At 37.8% G+C, this 18,032-nt stretch overlaps 1 protein-coding gene across 1 annotated transcript in view; it reads right to left on the minus strand.

Annotated features, from left to right (window-relative positions):
* Positions 1–8,008: 8,008 nt before the first annotated feature.
* Positions 8,009–18,032, minus strand: part of UBL3 (ubiquitin like 3) — a 63,723-nt gene continuing 53,699 nt past the window's right edge. Inside the window, exons 3-5 of the mRNA XM_059377521.1 lie at positions 14,970–15,056; positions 11,283–11,360; positions 8,009–10,974 (exon numbers count right to left, since the gene is read on the minus strand). Of these exons, the coding sequence (XP_059233504.1) occupies positions 10,922–10,974; positions 11,283–11,360; positions 14,970–15,056 (218 nt within the window). The 3' untranslated portion in view covers positions 8,009–10,921. The remainder of the gene's footprint in view (positions 10,975–11,282; positions 11,361–14,969; positions 15,057–18,032) is intronic.

Here is an 18,032-nt window from a genome sequence, read left to right on the forward strand (position 1 = left end):
AGGAAGTCTTGCAGTAATCTCAGTGAATGTAAACGGAGAAGACACAAATGTTAAAGCAAACAGGGACGAGAATAGCTGTGGTGCAGACATGAAGATAATCCAACATAAGAATAATTGGTGTCCCTGAACTATAGGATTGACAAATGAAGAAAAAAATGTACTTGAAGATATGGAAAAACTTCCCAGACAGAACTGATTGTGCAGGTTAAAAGCAAACTCCACATTCCTGGAGATTTCCATACTCTAGGCTGTATTCCAAGGCTTACCCTGAAGAAGCTTTTGAACTGTAGGCACACATGAGGAAAACTTTGGGCATCCAGAAGATCACCATCAACTATAACAGAAACAAACGAGACTGACCTCAGAATGCCTCACAGCCGTCAAAGCCTCAACACAGTGGATCAATGTCTGCCAAGCTCTGAAACAAAGTGTGACCTAAGATTATTATAACCTGTCCAGATGCCATTCAAATGTAAAGGCAACAGACATCTTTAGACAGTATCATGAGTCTTCTTTTAAAAAATTTACATGAAAACCTTACTAACTGATACATAAATCATGGTTTCAAAACAAACAAAAGCCATCAAGGGTAAGGAAGCTCTGATAAAAGACTGACAAGTGAATATGGAATTCACTTAAATATAGAGTCAAAACTAAATAATTATGAGAACATGTAATTATAGAGCAGAGGGTATGCCTTAGGAATCTGGAAAATACTGAAATTATCACACAACCTACAAAATTCAGGGGTTGTTGAATGGAAGAAGTATGAACATTTTCATCTGTTAGAGAAAGGAGTCAATCAGTATTATCTGAAACTGATTCAGAAAGTTACAGAAATAAACAATACCCAGCCTCTCCTTTCTCCTTCATAATCACTTTCTTTTTAATCCTTTAGGGATCTTTGGGAAAAAGCCCTCTTGTGCTGAAAAACTTTTATATGACCTTAGTAATTCTTTCAGCTTCACTTTGGTTTATATTATCAACTGATACTAAATACCTGAAAAATTAAAGACAGCTTCTGTGATATGATCCCAAGTGTGTAAAAGTGATTGTGCCCATGAACTATCTCCACCAGCTGTATAAATAGAAAATACTCAGACCATGTTCTTATTTGTGAGTGATGGGCTTGAGGTTGTCTCTGCATTAGGACTGTTTGAATTCTTCATAACAAAACGTATTTTGTTTTATTTTGTTTTTAAAATCTTTAAGTTTGAATAGAGTTGACACATAATGCTACTTTCAGGTGCACAACAGAGTGATTGGACAACTTTGTGTGATGCTGGGCTTTGCTCCCCTCTGTCTTCACACAGCGCCATCACAACACCATTGACTGTATTCCCTGTGTGGTGCCTTTCATCCCCGTCTTCCTCATCCCACAACCGGAAGCCTGTGTCTCTCACTCTCCTGCACCCATTTTGCCCATCCCTCCTCCCTTCTGGCAACCATCCATTTGTTCTCTGTATTTATAGGTCTGAGATTGGATAATAAGATTTTTAAAGCAAAAGCAATAATTTATAATTTATTATGATGGAAAGGCTGGCGGAATTGTGCCAAGATGATGACCAGAGTTCATTCCGGGTGATGCAAGTGTGGATGATACCTAATTGAGCAACCATCTCCAGAAAGGTCCAAAGTCATTGGCAGGTCTCCCCAGGTTCCCCAGGTCACATTCCTTGCAGACCTTTGCACCCCTCACTTTCTTCATTCCTCCATGAAGGTCATGCCTTCCATGCTGAAGGCATATTGAGCCACTCATAATTTCCCAGCCAGGTGGCCCGCTCTCATGGCCTCTTCATTTCTGATTGTGCACCCCCTTCTACCTTCCCTCTTGGGCACTCGGCCATGCTCCTTTTCTTATATTATGCTTACTCCTCTTTTTGAAATCCCTTGTTATTATTTTTTATGGTGGTAAAATTATAAGAACGCGAAATTTATCTTTTTAACCATTTTTAAGTGTGCCATTAAAGGGCATCCTGTACATTCACACCGTTGTGCCACCATCACCACCATCCATCACCAGGGCGGTTTCCATCTTTCCAAACTGAATTTCTGTCCCCCCCTAAGCACTAACTCCCTGTTCCCCCCTCCCCTCAGCATCTGGCAACCTTTGTTCTACTATTTATCTCCACGTATTTGCCTCCTCAAGGTCGTTTGTGTAAGCAGAATCATGTAGTATTTGTCCTTCTGTGTCTACTTCCTTCCTTCTAGGCTCATCCACACTATAGCATGTGTCAGAATGTCCTTCCTTTGCAAGGCTGAGTAGTATTCCATTGGACAGAGTACCACTTTTGCTCTTCCATTCTTCTGTTGATGGACATCTGGATAGCTTCTACCTTTGCGGTATTGTGAACAAGACTGAACACTGAACAATGATGTACAAATCCTACTTATTTAAAGATTCTACTTGGACATTATCTTCCCCCAAGGAGCCATCCCTGAATTGTACATGCTCATTGTGTCCTCATGAGATCTTGTGCCTATACCCTCGTATCTCTCAAGTTGTACCACAATTGCTGACATGTAAGTACTGTTCGGCATCTTTCTATTGGCTTCTTTAGAGCAGTAGTCATTCCAGTCCACTCAGGATCCCTGGTGGCTTACCAAATGCTTAGGACACAGGCAACATTTGATTATATTTAGGAAAGAGATTTCTTGTCCAAGGTTGCAGCATATTCTAGTAATACAGCTGGACCACTGAGGTCAAGAATATAAGAATCCCACACATTCTAACATGCAGACCTACCAGAGTTCAAACCTGCTACGGAAAGCAGACAACAAAAATAAAGAGCTAAACAAAAAAGAAATAGTGAGATAGGAATCTCTAAAGATGTCACATCCCTGGGAGCTATTATGGTAGCAGCCCCACCCCCACGTGGCTGAATCTTTATCCCTTTAAGAATTATCAGCTGCATAGTATGTTGGAGTTCTCCCAGGAGATATAACCAATAGGATGCATGTACATGTAGAGACAGGGATTTATTATAAGGAACTGATTCATGCAGTTAGGGAGGTTGGCAAGTCCTAAGATCAGAAGTTGGCAAACTGGAGACTCAGAGAAAGCTGATGGTATAGCTCCACTCCAAAAGCCAGCAGATTTGAAATGTAGGAAGTACGGTTTTTAGTCGTTGTCCAAAGGAAGTTTGAAGGCCATCAGGCAGGAAGAATTCTTTCTCACTCGGGAGACAGGCAACTTTTTTTCTATTAAGACCATCAACTGATTGGACCAGGCCCACCCATATCAGAGAGAGAAATTTGCTTGACTCAGTCTACTCATCTAAATGTTAATCTCATCAAAAACTATCCTCACAGAAATACCCAGCATAATATCTGGGTATAACCCCACGGTCTGGTCAAGTTGACACACAAAATTAGTCATCACACATAGCTTACCAAGTCATACATGTGCCCAATTTTCTGATCCAACATGGGGGTGAAACAGGGATATATTAGAAGAATGTGTTTGTCCTTAAAATACACATACAGGAATCTTCACGGCCTCTTTATTCATAAACAAGAAGCAACCCAAATGCTCATCAATAGTAGGATGGATTTTTAACTGTGGTATATTTGTACAACACAGATGTTCTGCACCCTGCTGCCTGGAGCCAGCAATGGGAAAAGAATCTGGAAAGAAAACATGTGTGAATCAGGCTCCATACAAGAGACTGGGGTCCTTACATTCCATGGCTTTACTTTCCTCTCACTTTTCTCCAGTTTCACTTAATTCAATTTTAGAATATAATGTTCTCAGAATAAGATTTCAAAGCAATAATAGTGCTCTTGGTAGTTTGTTTCTTGTGTTTAGATGTACTTTCCTAGGCAGCTGTGCTTATGGGTCCCAGCCCCTGAGTGTGATGGGTGGTCTGTGTTCACGGCCGTTGAGTGCAGACTGAAGACCTCTGAGTGGCTCTCTCCACTTCCAGAGCGCAGAAGTCCATTTCCCTGCAGTGCGGTTGTGGACTACAGAGAAAGGCTAGTGGATACTCTTGCCTGATGGCAGGAGAGTCACAGTTGGGGAGGGACAGTGGTCCCTCAGGAGCAAGAGGGACAGGGAGGCAGGGGTAAAAACATTCCAAAGTCTCTCGAGAGGCTGCACAACTAGCCTGGACCCTTCAATAATATCAATATCTTGAAAGATAAAAGGCACAGGGAATTCCCCTGGGAGAAAGATCAGGTGATGTGACAAATGACATGTGTGATACTTGATTGATGCGGGTGGAGGGAGTGGGAGGTGCAGCTTAACGGATGTTACTGGGACAATTGTGGAAATTTCAATATCAGCTGTCTTATAAGTAATATACTTTAAATTTCCTGAATATGAAAGGAATTTCTTGAATATTTCTTAGAAAATAGATACCATAGGATTTCCAGGTAAAGAGATACAAGATCTGCACTTTCAAAGTCTCAGGACTCACCCCTAGCTCTTTGTATCTTTGTATTCCAAGTACCTCTTTCTCTATACAATTATATGTAGAGAAAACAAACGTGGCAAAATGGTAACAAATGATGGATACGTTGATGAGGGATATACACATTTTCACTGGACCATTTTCGCAACTTTCCTGTAGGTTTTGTAATTTTTCAAATACAAAGTTGGGGAAATTTTTAAAATTTTCATTCTTCATATAGTCAAACATTTGACATTTTCTCAGTAATTCCTTTTTTCTTTATTCTTTTTTTGTTTGTTTGAGAAAAAGAGAGTGCATGTGAGTATTGCAAGGAGGGGCAAAGGACGGGGAAGAGAGAGAGAGAATCTCGAGCAGACTCCACACCAAGCGTGGAGCCTGGTGGAGCCCCACATGGGGCTTGATCCCAGGACCTGAAGATCATGACCTGAGATGAAATCAAGAGTTGGACACTTAACTGACTGAGCCATCTGGGCACCCTCTTCGTATTTTCTTGTATTGGGTTATGTGTAGAAATGTTTGAAATTGCCTACGTGTCCATCATTAGAAGCCTGGGTGAGGGGCATGAAGCTTGGAGGTGCCCTGGGCCAACTGTACCTCTATCCCCAATGGCCTGTGTGTTTCCTGGGGTGAGTGTTTTCAGTACATGTTCAATATTTCTTTTTTTTTTTTTAATATTTTATTTATTTATTTGAGAGTGAGAGAGAGCATAGGAGGGGAGAAGGTCTGAGGGAAAAGCAGACTCCCCACAGAGCTGGGAGCCTGATGAGGGACGAGATCCCAGGATTCCAGGATCATGACCTGAGCTGAAGGCAGCTGCCCAACCAACTGAGCCACCCAGGTTCCCCTAAATGAGCTCATTCAGCATGTATTCTTTCATGTCTGGCTTCTTCCTTTAATAATGTTGCACATAGCGGAGCAGAGATTTGTTGTTTTATGCTGCTTAATAATATTTCATTGTATGAATATTCCATAATTTAAAAATCCATTCTACTGTGGATGGACACTTGGGTTGCTTCTTGTTTATATATAAAGTGGCTATAAATTTCCTTGTACATGTATTTTATGGACAAACATGTTCTTTTCTGTTGAGTATTCATCTAGGAGTAGAATTTTTAGGTCACAAGATATACATATTTTTAGCTTTGGTAGATACCACAAAATAGTTTTGTATAACAGTTGTTCTAAATTACATTCTCACCAAGAATATATGAGCATTGCTTAAAATCCTTGCCAACTCTTGATATGCTCATTCCGTTTAACCTTAGCCATGCTGGTGAGGGTGTAGTGTTATTCCAATGTAATTTTAACAGTATACATTTATTAAATGCATACATGAAAATGATATGCCTATAAAAGGAGTATTACATAGCTATCAACAAATGTTTTCAAAGGAGATTTAATATTCTGGGGATATACTTACGTCAAAGAAGAAAAATAGTATATAAACTCAGTATACAGAGTCTGTTATATAGTATATAAATTTGGTATACTGTGTCTGTTGTTTTTATTTTAATGTGTACATATTAATAAAGAGGACTAGAAGAAATTCACCAAGATACTAGTAATTGGCTTCCTGTGTCCACCATCTCACTGGGTTTCCAGTCCCATTTGAAATGTACTGACTCCCACCCCTCCACTGTGTTCCCTCGTATTCCTGGTATTGAAGTGGTTCTGGTTTTGGTCATCAGCAGAAATTCAGGCGACAGCTCCAAGCCACAAGTAGGCAGATTTAATTTGGCTGATGTGAGAGGCCTGGACATCAATATTTTTTTAAAAAGTGTATATATATATATATTCCCTCAATGATTCTAAGGCCCAGCCAGTGACAAGCAGTGGTGTATTCCTGCTTTGTTCTTTCAAGCAGAGTGAACATGTACTTTTCATTATTTTTGGTCAATGCCAGTTCATTCCAGGCTTTTCTGACACAATGCACAGGGGTGTTTGACACTTACTATCTCCATCTTGATCTCATGTCCAAACTCTCATTTTCTGCTTGTGCCGTTTAAAAAAATATGATTGTGGAGCTGGGCTGTGGCCATGATGGTGTCTTAAGAATTCTGTTTTCCTTCACCTTCGGGATAATTAGCAACTATCTAGTCAGAGATTTACTTTTGAGAGATGTGAACACAGAATCATTTTTCTCCTTTTGCAAGCTAATTTCATAAAGTTGGAGTATATGTTGCTGTCTAGTATTCCTTTCTATGTATCATTAGGAATGTATGAGTGGAAGTGGGGAAAAACCCTAATAAATTTATGAGCGCGCCTCGGGCTCCACAGTGGGCAAACCCCACAGCTCTGCCATGTCCTCCGGGACCAGGTGTTTTTCTCTCCCTCTGCTCTGCAACTTCAGGGTATCGGCTTTGCCCCCAGACCACAGTGGCTTCAGTCAGGTCATCCAGACAGAATCATGTCGAGGCAAAAGACTCTTGGAAGGCTGCCTTGGGTGTGAGAACTTTCTCCAGAAACCATCAGCAGAGTTCCCTTCAAGTTTCACTTGCCAGGATAGGTCCCATGCCCACTCCTGAACCGACTGCACCAAAGGGAATGGGCTTTTTTAAGCCCTGGTGATGGGAGAAGAACACACTTCGCTGGGCCACATGAAGGGGTAGGGTCAAACGGTGTAAAAACATCAGAACCCAGCTAGTGTGCAAGAGGGGAGTATGTTGAAGCACTCCTCACTGTCTGCCTTTTTTTTTCTTTTGGATTTATTTATTAGAGAGAGAGAGAAAGCACAAGCAGGGGAAGCAGCAGGCGGAGGGAGACGGAGAAGCAGGCTCCCCACTGTGCTGAGAGCCCAACGTGGAGCTTGATCCCAGAACCCTGGGATCATGAGGGGAGCCAAAGACAGATGTGCTTAACCAACTGAACCACCCAGGTGTCACTACGCAGTATTTCTTGAAAGTTGTGATTTTGAAAAAGAGGCAGAACACACAAAATAATATTAAAGGATGAACATTTGACATAGAATGGTCAAAGACCACCAAATGGTAAGTGAAAGTTTTTCATATTCTAGTGCTGGTTTAAACTTGACTCTCCAAGGATTGTATGTTTCTCATAAATTTTGCTGGTGAACTCTTCCAGAAGACATGCCCCTCCCACCAAGTCCCTCAAAGAGCTTCATGTGTGCTGCAGTCTTGGGAAGAAAGCGCACCAGGAGGCTGGCGGGGGTGGGGGGCAGGCACAGCGGTCACCTGTTGTCCTGACCAAGAAGCCCACTGCCCCCGGGGCCAGGGAGACCATACTGAGCAGCCAGCTGCCTATACTTGTTTCAGGCACGATTCTAGGTTATATACTCTTCTCTCAAGCCCTCCTCCTACCTGTTTGCGGCTCGGCTAACAAGCGACTGTATTACAAAATGGTAATGGAAAGAAACTGAAGACATGCCAGTGACAATAACCAATAAGGATGGTGTGAAGGCATGCTAAATTCTGATTGATCACTTCTCTTTGATTTTGGTTAAAATGAAAGAATAAAGGCTGGTGCAGGGTGATTTTACTAGAGAATGTAATAAAAATAAATTGAAGAGAAAAGCAATAGAAACAAAGAACAGGGAAATACACCAAAATTGCAAATAGAAGTTATTTAAAAGAAGAAAATATTCTACAACAGATGAAGAAAGTTTTAATTTGTTTTCACATTAAACATTGTTTACCACAATCAGCTAACAGAAATTACTGCAACATTGGTCAAGATGACATAAAACTAAGGATAAATGTTTGTTATGAGAAAACCTCATTTAATGTGACTGACGATGTTAGATACTCTATTTTTCATGATAGGATAAGATACAACCTATCTTGAACAGAAAGCAAATAATTCAGATCAAGGAGACATGCTGAGGTTTTAATAAAGAAGAAAAGCTTTGCCTTGTCCAGAACACTTAACAAAGTCTAGGATAATTTAGGTAAAAGAGGTGAGTTAGATACCAAGCACTGGGCAGGGTCACAGGCCCATAATTCAGGCTTTATTTACATTACGGATCTATGCAGCCTTTACCTCTCGGTAAGTGAGCTGTTATTTTTGGCAGAGGGATCTTCAAATAGTAGCCTTGGATATGATTAATCATATTTTAACCTCAGGCAGTCCAAGGAACTATTTTCAAAGGGATAGTTGAGTATTTTCATGGATATACTATTAAGGCATCTAAATTTTTGGTGTTTTCAGTATATAATTTTACTGCTATTTTATTTTGTTCTCCATTTTGCACAACAATGTTAATGTCATCAGGAATTAAGCGACATAATTCCTTCTCTACTAATGAACCGGTTTATCCATTTTGCAAACTTTAAATTGAGGTCTTGTAAAAGGGAAATTTATAACATGAGAACACACAGAAAAATATATTGAAAACTAAAAGATAATTATTTTTAAACCATCATAAAAATTCAATCATAATTAACTAATAGTCTTTAACTTTGGAAAGACAGAAGAGTAATTAGAATTAAAATAGGTATTAAAAATAATTACCAGTAGTTTGTTTTACAAAAGAAGAATAGAGCCATAAATGGCTTAATTGCCCAATTAAGTAACTATCAGTTTCCTCTTTAGTCAACACTAACTGAATTCACATTTGAGCTAGTCAACAAAGCATATAAATATTTAACATCCGAATACAACATTTTAGTGATAACAGAGACTGCATAATGCTATCCATTGTTGCTCTGTGTGCAAATTAACCAGGTTAAATATCAAAGATACATTGTGAATACTCCTGAAACTAACAAGAGAATATTAAACAAATTTCTTAAAGATTCAGAAACAAAAGTAGAAAACAAATTTTAACATGGATAAGACGGTGTTTAAACAATAATTGACTTAACCAAGACCTTTAAAATTAGCACTGAAATGCACTACGATATATATATTTTTTTTTTTTTAGTTTACAGAAAGAATCTATAAGTACAGGTTGCAGAAAGAAAATGTTTGGTGCTATTTACATTCGTTTTAAAACTCTGCTCTATACAAATTTAATTCTGATCAGTATGAACAGTATTTTCGTAGATCTACTGCATATAAAGCCTTTTCATCAAAGCATTGACAATGAACAAAATAACCTGATTACCTTTAGACAAAGCTGACCTTTTGAAACCATTTACACTGAATGTTTTTAAGGGTCATGGACACTTACTTAAGTACAGAACATAATGTCAGCCTGCAACTTCGTTTTTATAAAGGCTAAAGTTATTTATATGGAATATTGTTCTATATACTACACGCCAATCTATATTTAAGTTCTATAGTTAGGTATTTTATAAGTTTTTTATTAAATATATTCTACACATATTTGTAATTTCATCCAGGAAGAATTTCTTCCCAGTGAAAAAATATAAAATCTTTTATATTTTTACAGGTTTAGATGAAACTAGCTCATGCTTTAGTGCTGTGCAAATTGGTTTAGCATATCAATTTTTAAATTATTGGTACAAAACAAAAGAATGGCATCCTCAATCATGTGGGATGCCTTAAAAGTCAGCTTTTGATTTTAATACAATTGCAAGCACTAATACCAAATGCAAACTACATAAAGAAACAAAATTAGTTACTATGGAGAACTATTTTAATTTTAAGAATTCATTTGAACTCTAATGAGTGAGTGTGACACTGGACACAGTTACAGACGAGCAATAATTATGGAAAAATTCAATTTGCTGATCTTCAAATACATGAAACTGATGAGTAAATGAGGTTTTCTATGATCTCTGCGCGGCAATACAAGTCTACGAGTATGGCATTGACCCTCCCACGTTAAGGCTAGGAAGCGCACTCGCACTCCTTTTGTGCTGCGTGGACAAGCACTCGGTGACCGCGTGACTGAGGAGTGCGTGTGTGAAAGGAAAAGCAATTTGTTTCATCAGCTCTCCGCTGAGTGCTTTAAACAGCAGGCACATTTTGTTTTTCCATGTGTTGCGATGAAAACAGTCACACTCAGTTGTGTGTTCTGTGCCAGTGCAGCCACCGGGGCTGACTCTGATAGAACGCCCCCGACATTTCAGTTTCTTTTCCATTTCTCCCTCTCCAGCTGGCCCACTAATTAACTCCATTAATTGCTGAGTGTTTTCCAGTGTGGAATATTGTATTTCTGAGAATTTCTAGGTGCCATAAACCATGTTGCAAATTCTGCTGATGAAGAAAATAATGTCAATCTTTTTTAGTGCAAACTATATTGATTTGTTAGTTCTGGTGATGAACGTTTCTGTGGCAGCAAAATGGCTTCCGCTAGGGAAGATAACTTGTTAACTCTGCCCCCGGAGATTGACAGCATTCATAAACCAACATATTTTAAAACTGCTCAACATAAACAAAGACACTAGAAATAAAAAATCGTAGTGAAAAATGTTCTTGGTTCTTTTTACTCTGATGCGAGAAGATGACAGTGTTCATGAGATCATTCAGTTCCATGTGTTTACAGGCAGACTCTCCCTAAGGGATTCTGAAGCAATGTTGGGTCTCTTCCGTCCCAGCAGCATGAAAGACAAAGACTACATCACAGCACACGTAGCGGACAGTGTTTACAGGATTACACAGCAATTACTCTCTCCAGTCTTTTCACGATTCCTCTGACCTGGAGAAAATGCAGAAAAGCCTGATTTATAAAAATGCTCAAATTAGGGGGTGGGGGGAGGGGGGGCATCCAAACATAGTAAGAATTTTTTTTTAAGGTTTGCAATTTTTTTAAATTAAAAAGCTATAATGATAATTATAGCTGTTTTAATTATAGCCCGTTTCCAGGATGTCTGGTTATTTGCTTAACAAGCTCTGATCATAAACAATGAAAACTTCCTTTCCCTCAGAAGGTCCAAAAACACGGAACCATTTTTGAGTGCCTGTCTCAGCAGCTTGAGCGAGAAGCCTCTGCAGTGTGAGGATTACCTTGAGAATTGGGCTCTGGCAACGTCTCTCTGGCCACCAAATGCATCACCGTTGTTTTGCCAAAAGGAAGTTTTAATGCTATGGGAAAAACAGAAGATAGTCTGTTACATATATACTGACCTACTGAAATCACTAATCAGAACTGAAACCATTTAAAGAACTGATCGCTCTTTGCAGGACCTCCTCAGCAGACTGAACTTCTTACCAGTGAGAGCATCTCTTAGAAAATGAAATTGGGTTAATATTATCAGAAACAATTCAGAAATTATTGTGCCCAGCTATGGCCCTTAGTTTGACACCAATAATCATACTGTTGAAGGAAGGGGACGAGAGAAAATATGTCATTAATTAATATTGGAGATAACCTTCAGAGGAGAAAAGGAGCTAAAAAAAAGTTTCTGAGAATACCTTTTCTAGATTAGGGAAAAGTTTAGATTAAGAGACATTTGTTTCTGAATCTAATTATCTGTCTAATATGCAGCACCTAATAAAATTACTGCACTGAACAGGCAACTATAATGTAGAAATAAAAAAAGCAACAAACTCAATTTTAAATATTTATTATCAACCCTATATTTTTCAATGAGAAAACAATTTTCTTTAAACAGTTAATTTAAGAGAACCACTATCTTGGCATTACTAATAATCACTGTTATCTAATCAAGTCTTAACTTAAAAGGTTTTTTCATTCATAATAAGAAAATTTATTATGAAATGCTTCAGACACAGAATGATATAACACACACCATGTATCCACGAACCACTTAAGCAAATACAGACGTTAAGTTTCATGGTGAATTGCTTTGTTATTCTGTGTGTAAAATTAGAAGCAGCCAGTATATCTAACTTTTAAAGTTATTTCCATAATTGAGATGATTTAGTTATGACATCCATTATCACTTAGCAAGTACCATCCTCCTGCTACCTGCTTCTTAAGTCTTGCTCCATAGGATGGTGGTTAACATGTAGATTGAAAAAGGCTCCTAAATATCTTCAATATTATTCATAATCAAGGTGAGTTTCTAGCTCACTTAAAGTTGGCCAGCCATTATTTAGTCTATTCTCTTAAGTTCTCAAGTTCAAATGAAGTATGATGGTCCATAAATACATACTTTGATGAAATAAGAGGAGGCCTTTTCTGGATCATCCCCTAGGGCTTATTTAACATTAACATGCAAATAATAGAGCTTTGGATTATAAAGTTTTTCGTCAAATGTACTGGGAAAGACTGAACTTCAAGTTGCATATCGGTCTCCTATCATCTCCTGGACTCTAGTAAGCTGGATCTGGGTTGAAAATCACATCTCCAATACTTGCCAATGTGAGATGAGTCATGAGCACTCGAGTCATCTACCTGCTCCCCTGGCCTCAGTTTCCTCTACCCAAACAGAGACAGTAATTCTATCACTTGTCCTTTACAGCTGTATTGACTAACTGAAATAGTCAAGGACCACTGTGTAGATCAGGGCTTTGGCCAAAGAAAGCACGCAGTCAATATTACCCTCATCATCACCTTCATTTTGAGAAAGCGAGGAGGACAGATCTCAGAAAACAGGTAAGTGAGAGGAGAGGTACATTTAGAGAAGTTTGGACAGGCCTGGGAAGCTGCTGAGTGGCTTACCATTTGAGGCTACAGATTTGATTGATGGGGATTATTATTTTTCTTTTCCATTTGAATTTTAACTGGAATTAGTGGATATGGATGATAACGGTTTCAAAGAAGGGAAAGGAAGAATTCAAAAGGTTTTCTCTTTCCTTCACTGTGGATGTTTCTGCTTCTACTCTGACTCTGTACAATATCTAAAACTGGACTTTTTTTTTTTCTTTTATATATTTTATTTATTCATTTGAGAGAGAAACAGCAAGAGAGAGTACGAGTTGCAGGGGACAGGCAGAGGGAGAAGGGGAGAAGCAGACTCCCAGGACCCCGGGATCATGACCTGAACAGAAGGCAGAGGCTTAACCGACTGAGCCACCCAGGTGCTCCCAGAACAGGAGTTTTCAGCCTCACATAAAAATCACCCAGGATTTCAGTTCAGCAGTACACTGGGCGATGGGGGAAAGGGGAGGGGACAAGAAAGGGGCAGAGACAGAGAGAGCTCTCCTCCAACTAGCCAGCACGTAGAAATCTGCATTTCTAAGTAAGTATCCTAGTTGATTCCTGACTGAATGCCACAGTCTCCATCACATTTTGGGAAGGAATGAACAGCAATGTATTGAGTGTCAAACTTGTAGCTGATCTTCTTTATCCTTAGTAAGACTGTTATCACACCTTTTCTTTAGTAGACTGAAATTCTATGGAACTAAAAAGTTTTATCTCAAAAAAAAGGGGATTCAGAGCTATGTTTTAAGAAACCTGGTAACAAAGAAATTAAATCTGAAACTTACTGGAACCGTAAAATCCCAAGAGTGGCAAAGAATGCCCAGGTCTCCTGGTTTAACGGTCCACAAAATGATTGAACCCCACCCATGGCTGTACCTACTGCTTATATGTAACCAGTAACAAGGATTTCACTCTTTTCCCTTAGTGGTCTATTCTTTCTTGAGGCAACTTGACATGCTCAAATAATTCTATTTTGTAGTGAATAGCATTTGCATTTGATCCCGAGCTGTTGGTCTTAAGTCTAATTCAAGGTTATACAGAGCAAGTCTCAAGCCATACAAAGCTAGCCTACTCTTCAACACCAGCCATTCCAGTATTTGAAGATAATTACCATGACCCTGTGTACTCTCTCCTTTATTATTCACATTCAAGAACACAGGGAAACTAAAAAGAAAAATTGTGACCAAAAAAACCACATAGTTGGATGTTATTCAACCTTTACCAAACACCCAGCTATATTGATCAATTTCATTGATAGGTTTAGAGAAAAAAAGTCAGACTATATTTACAGAAAAATATTAAAGTGGATCACTTCATTTACCTACAAATTTCTAATTATCAGAGTATATTTGAAAAACAGGAACTAAAAACAAAATAAACCTGCTGATGGTAGAGAATGTACCCCATAAGGGGGCACTATTGAGCTATATGTCTCCAATCACATATAAAGAGCAGTGATACCAAAGAAGCGTTCACTGTGTGCCAAGTACTGTTTTAAGTGCTTTGAATATATAATTTAACCCTAGGAGGTAGGCAATATTGTTAGCCCATTTTATCAATGAAGAAAGCTAAGCATCTTCCCCAAGATTCCACAGCAGGAAGCAGCAGAGCCAAGGCACAACTCCAGTGATCAGGTTCTGAATCTGCTCTTTGAATCCTCACACTACAAGGTCTCTCTAGCGAAACTCATTTACCTTCATTTCTGCTAAATGGGCAATTATAACAGAGTCAGACTGAAAACGCATTATCATAAACTTTGCCTACTCTGTGTGTCTGGCTTTAAGTTAAAACTATTGCATCTAACATATAGTATCCAGAAGTACAATAAAATTACAAAATAATAGGTATGGATTCCTACATCTAAGGAGAGAGAGTTTATTTTATAAGGGAGTAAACACTTCTCACAGTGCTAAAATGAAATTCAACAGAATGCAAAATGTAAAGAAGTAGAGTTGCCAAAATAGGCAGAATTCATGAGTTTGAAATAATTTTTTTTGTAAAATCAGCCAACAGCATTGAAACAAACAAATGGATGCCACTGCCATGAGACAGACATTAAATCCCATTACAAAGGTGACTATTACCTCCTAATGTGACATTTCCATGCAGAAATCGTCCTTGATAAATAAGTCGTAGAATATTTGGACTGCTGACCTGCTCTTCTTCCCAGTCTGAAAAGAAGCAGTGAACTTGTTAGGTGTATTTCGAGACAGTGTTAAGGTATTATTGCATTGTTTATAGTTCTGAAGTTTAAAGATTAAAATGAATGAGTTGGGGAAAATCTAATCCTAGGAAAAGAGAAATGTCATTTGAAAATTAATTACTATTACCAGTAATTAACAGAAAATACTATAATGTTCCAATTTTTGTACCTGTTAAAATATATATTTGAAGCTAGAGACAAGTAGTTTAACAAAGATTTTAATATACTGATAGAATAACAACAAAAAAATGTACCTCAATAAAACTAGAGAACACAAATTTTAAAAATAAAAAATTAACAATGTTTACTTTTGGATAATATTGATTTATTATTCTATCTTCTGAAACCAAGTGATAAACATTATAGAAGATACTACTCTAAGTTCACTTTACCCAAAATATTCAGAAGAAAACTGAAAAATATTACAAGGTATACACAAATATACTTATAAAGAAAATCAAAAAACAAACTGGTGAGTAGAATATGGGTAGCAGAATATTTCATTTTGTGTACAACTTCTGTTATAATGAAATATGGAATACTACTCTGTTAAAATACTGAGTTAAGGACACTTATATTGTGATAGGGTAGAGGGTTAGTGATTTCACTAGCTGGTAGATGTAATAATTTAAGCTCTGATTGTGACAAAGGTTTGAGGAATTCCATTATCATCTTTCTCAAGAATTCTTGTATGATGTGTTTGTTTCCTAAAGAAGGAGCTGTCAATACAAGGATGAGTTTAAAATATCCTGAAGAGAAGCGACAGAATAGAGGTAAGTAGAGCACTTTTCCTTCTGAGTGTTCAAAATGATGAATATGAATTTGATAAAAGTGTGCCTCCCACTGACTCAGAACAACAGAAATGGGACAGGAGAAATTAATCAGAGTCCTTTCTTCTCTAGCACCTCCCAACCCCCGCCCCGGGTGCTTTTTCTCCTGGTCCTTCCTCCCCAACTTGTATGCCTCTGTTGCCTTCTGACACTAGTGCTCCCAAGTAACTCTTCTTCTAGAAGAAAGATCAACTAAGCCTCAGTATGGATTACTCTGAATTCATTGCTCCCAAAATTACCATTTAACAGACTATTCCAGGTCAAGATTGAAGTGTCTATACATATAAAGACAAATGACAGTGTCTAATTCATTAGAAAAAAATACTCTAAAAATTTGTAAGTATTTTTTTGAGATGCAAAACTTGAAGCTACATACTTCACTATTTTATACAGAGTGTTGTGATTTCTACATACTTCATTGGGTTTAATATGCTATCTACCTTTTCCTCTCAGAGGATCTGTAATTTAGAGAGACCTACAGGACAATATTTTAAGGAGGCATTTCAGGAACTGGTAACATATATTTAGCAGATTTTTTTTTTTGGACCTCTGAGCTGGTAAGAGCTATTCTACCTATTAACTATATTCCACTAAACTGCCTAAGAGCAGACCAAGAAAAAATCTTTCCAAATTATATGGCACCAAGTGTTTTCTTCTACTGGATTTAATATTTACTATACTTTCATTATTAGCGCCAACAAATATTTACATTTGCTGACCTATTATGAGATAAAATGTAGAACTAGATTGTTAAATATTTTAGGTAAAACAAAAATTGTTTTCCCTGCATTGCCCAAAGTTGCTGGGTGAAGTGGCAAACTTAGGAAAGGCCGGGCTCAAAAATTTGTGTGGTGAAACTAAGTAAGGTGGGATTGATAAAATCAATTTCCAATGCTGGGAGTTGGCTAGCTCACTGATTTAGGACACTATTTATGACAAACACCTGCATTTGAGTCCTGCAGGAATTCTTAAGGAATTCTAATATCTAAGTCAAACAATTATGAAGGTAAAAGTACTTTTTTTTTAACCACAAGTTATAATGCTGCTCCCTAAACATGAATTTTTTAGAGGAACTGCCCTTTTTTGTCTTGTGTAATCTTTTCTACAATACCATAGATGTCAAAACTGATCTTTACCCTCTCCTCCCCATATCACAAAAGTAATCTTCTACATCACATTTAGTATAACATCACTATTAGACAAGTATTTAAAAATGCTTTTCCTAGTTACTGTTGTGCCTGGCTATGAGGAAATTCCCATATCCTAAGAGCCCCAAGTTTAGTCTACTTCAGCTTTTCTGAATTCCTTTCTTACCTCTAACCTGATTTAGGAACTAACATTGACTAGTCCCTTAATTATCAAGGGAAGAAAGATCCAGTCAATTGAAAGTATTTGTCCAGATCAGTTTTTCTTAAATGTATGTCTATGAATCCTGAGTTCAAGAACAACAGAGGCATGGTTCTGAAAGCCCTCCTCAAGAAGTTTTAAACCATGTTTTTATTTTAATGATAATCTGGAAGAGAATATCTAGATAATTCAAATAATCATTTTATAACCAACTACAGTCTTTGGATTTATTGCCCAGATATGCAGTTTATGGCGCCAAGCATACTTCTTTAATTGTCAAGAGGCTAGTAAGAAAAGAACAGAGGTTCACTAAATACATAAACAATGCATTCTTGCTAAGTGAAGGCTAAATGACAATCGGGCACAAAGTAAATGAAGGTTTTGTGGTGAATCTGCAGACAACTGGGTCCTTGTAGAGCAAGCAGGAGCAGAGGCATGCCAATCTCAACAGTACTATCTATATTCATGGCACAAGCAGTGAGTTGATTTTAGCAAAAATATATCATTAATGCTGTTACTTTAAACATTATTGGTTTTAGAAGTATATTTGCATTCTCTTTCTAGATCTGTTTTAGTCTTATGGTTGTAAATGCGTTAATAAGGATAAAGCATCTTAAATGGGTTTTATGTTTCTATCTTTAAAAAAAATTGTAATAAAAATAATTTAAGTCAGCACTAGGGAATCTATAGGAATTTTTTCCTCTAAAGGAGTTCCATATATTATTTAAGGTTGAGAAACACTGATCTGATTGATTCATTTTGAATAC

Source organism: Mustela nigripes, chromosome 15 (assembly GCF_022355385.1).
Source record: "Mustela nigripes isolate SB6536 chromosome 15, MUSNIG.SB6536, whole genome shotgun sequence".
In the NCBI taxonomy this organism is placed as follows: Eukaryota; Metazoa; Chordata; class Mammalia; order Carnivora; family Mustelidae; genus Mustela; species Mustela nigripes.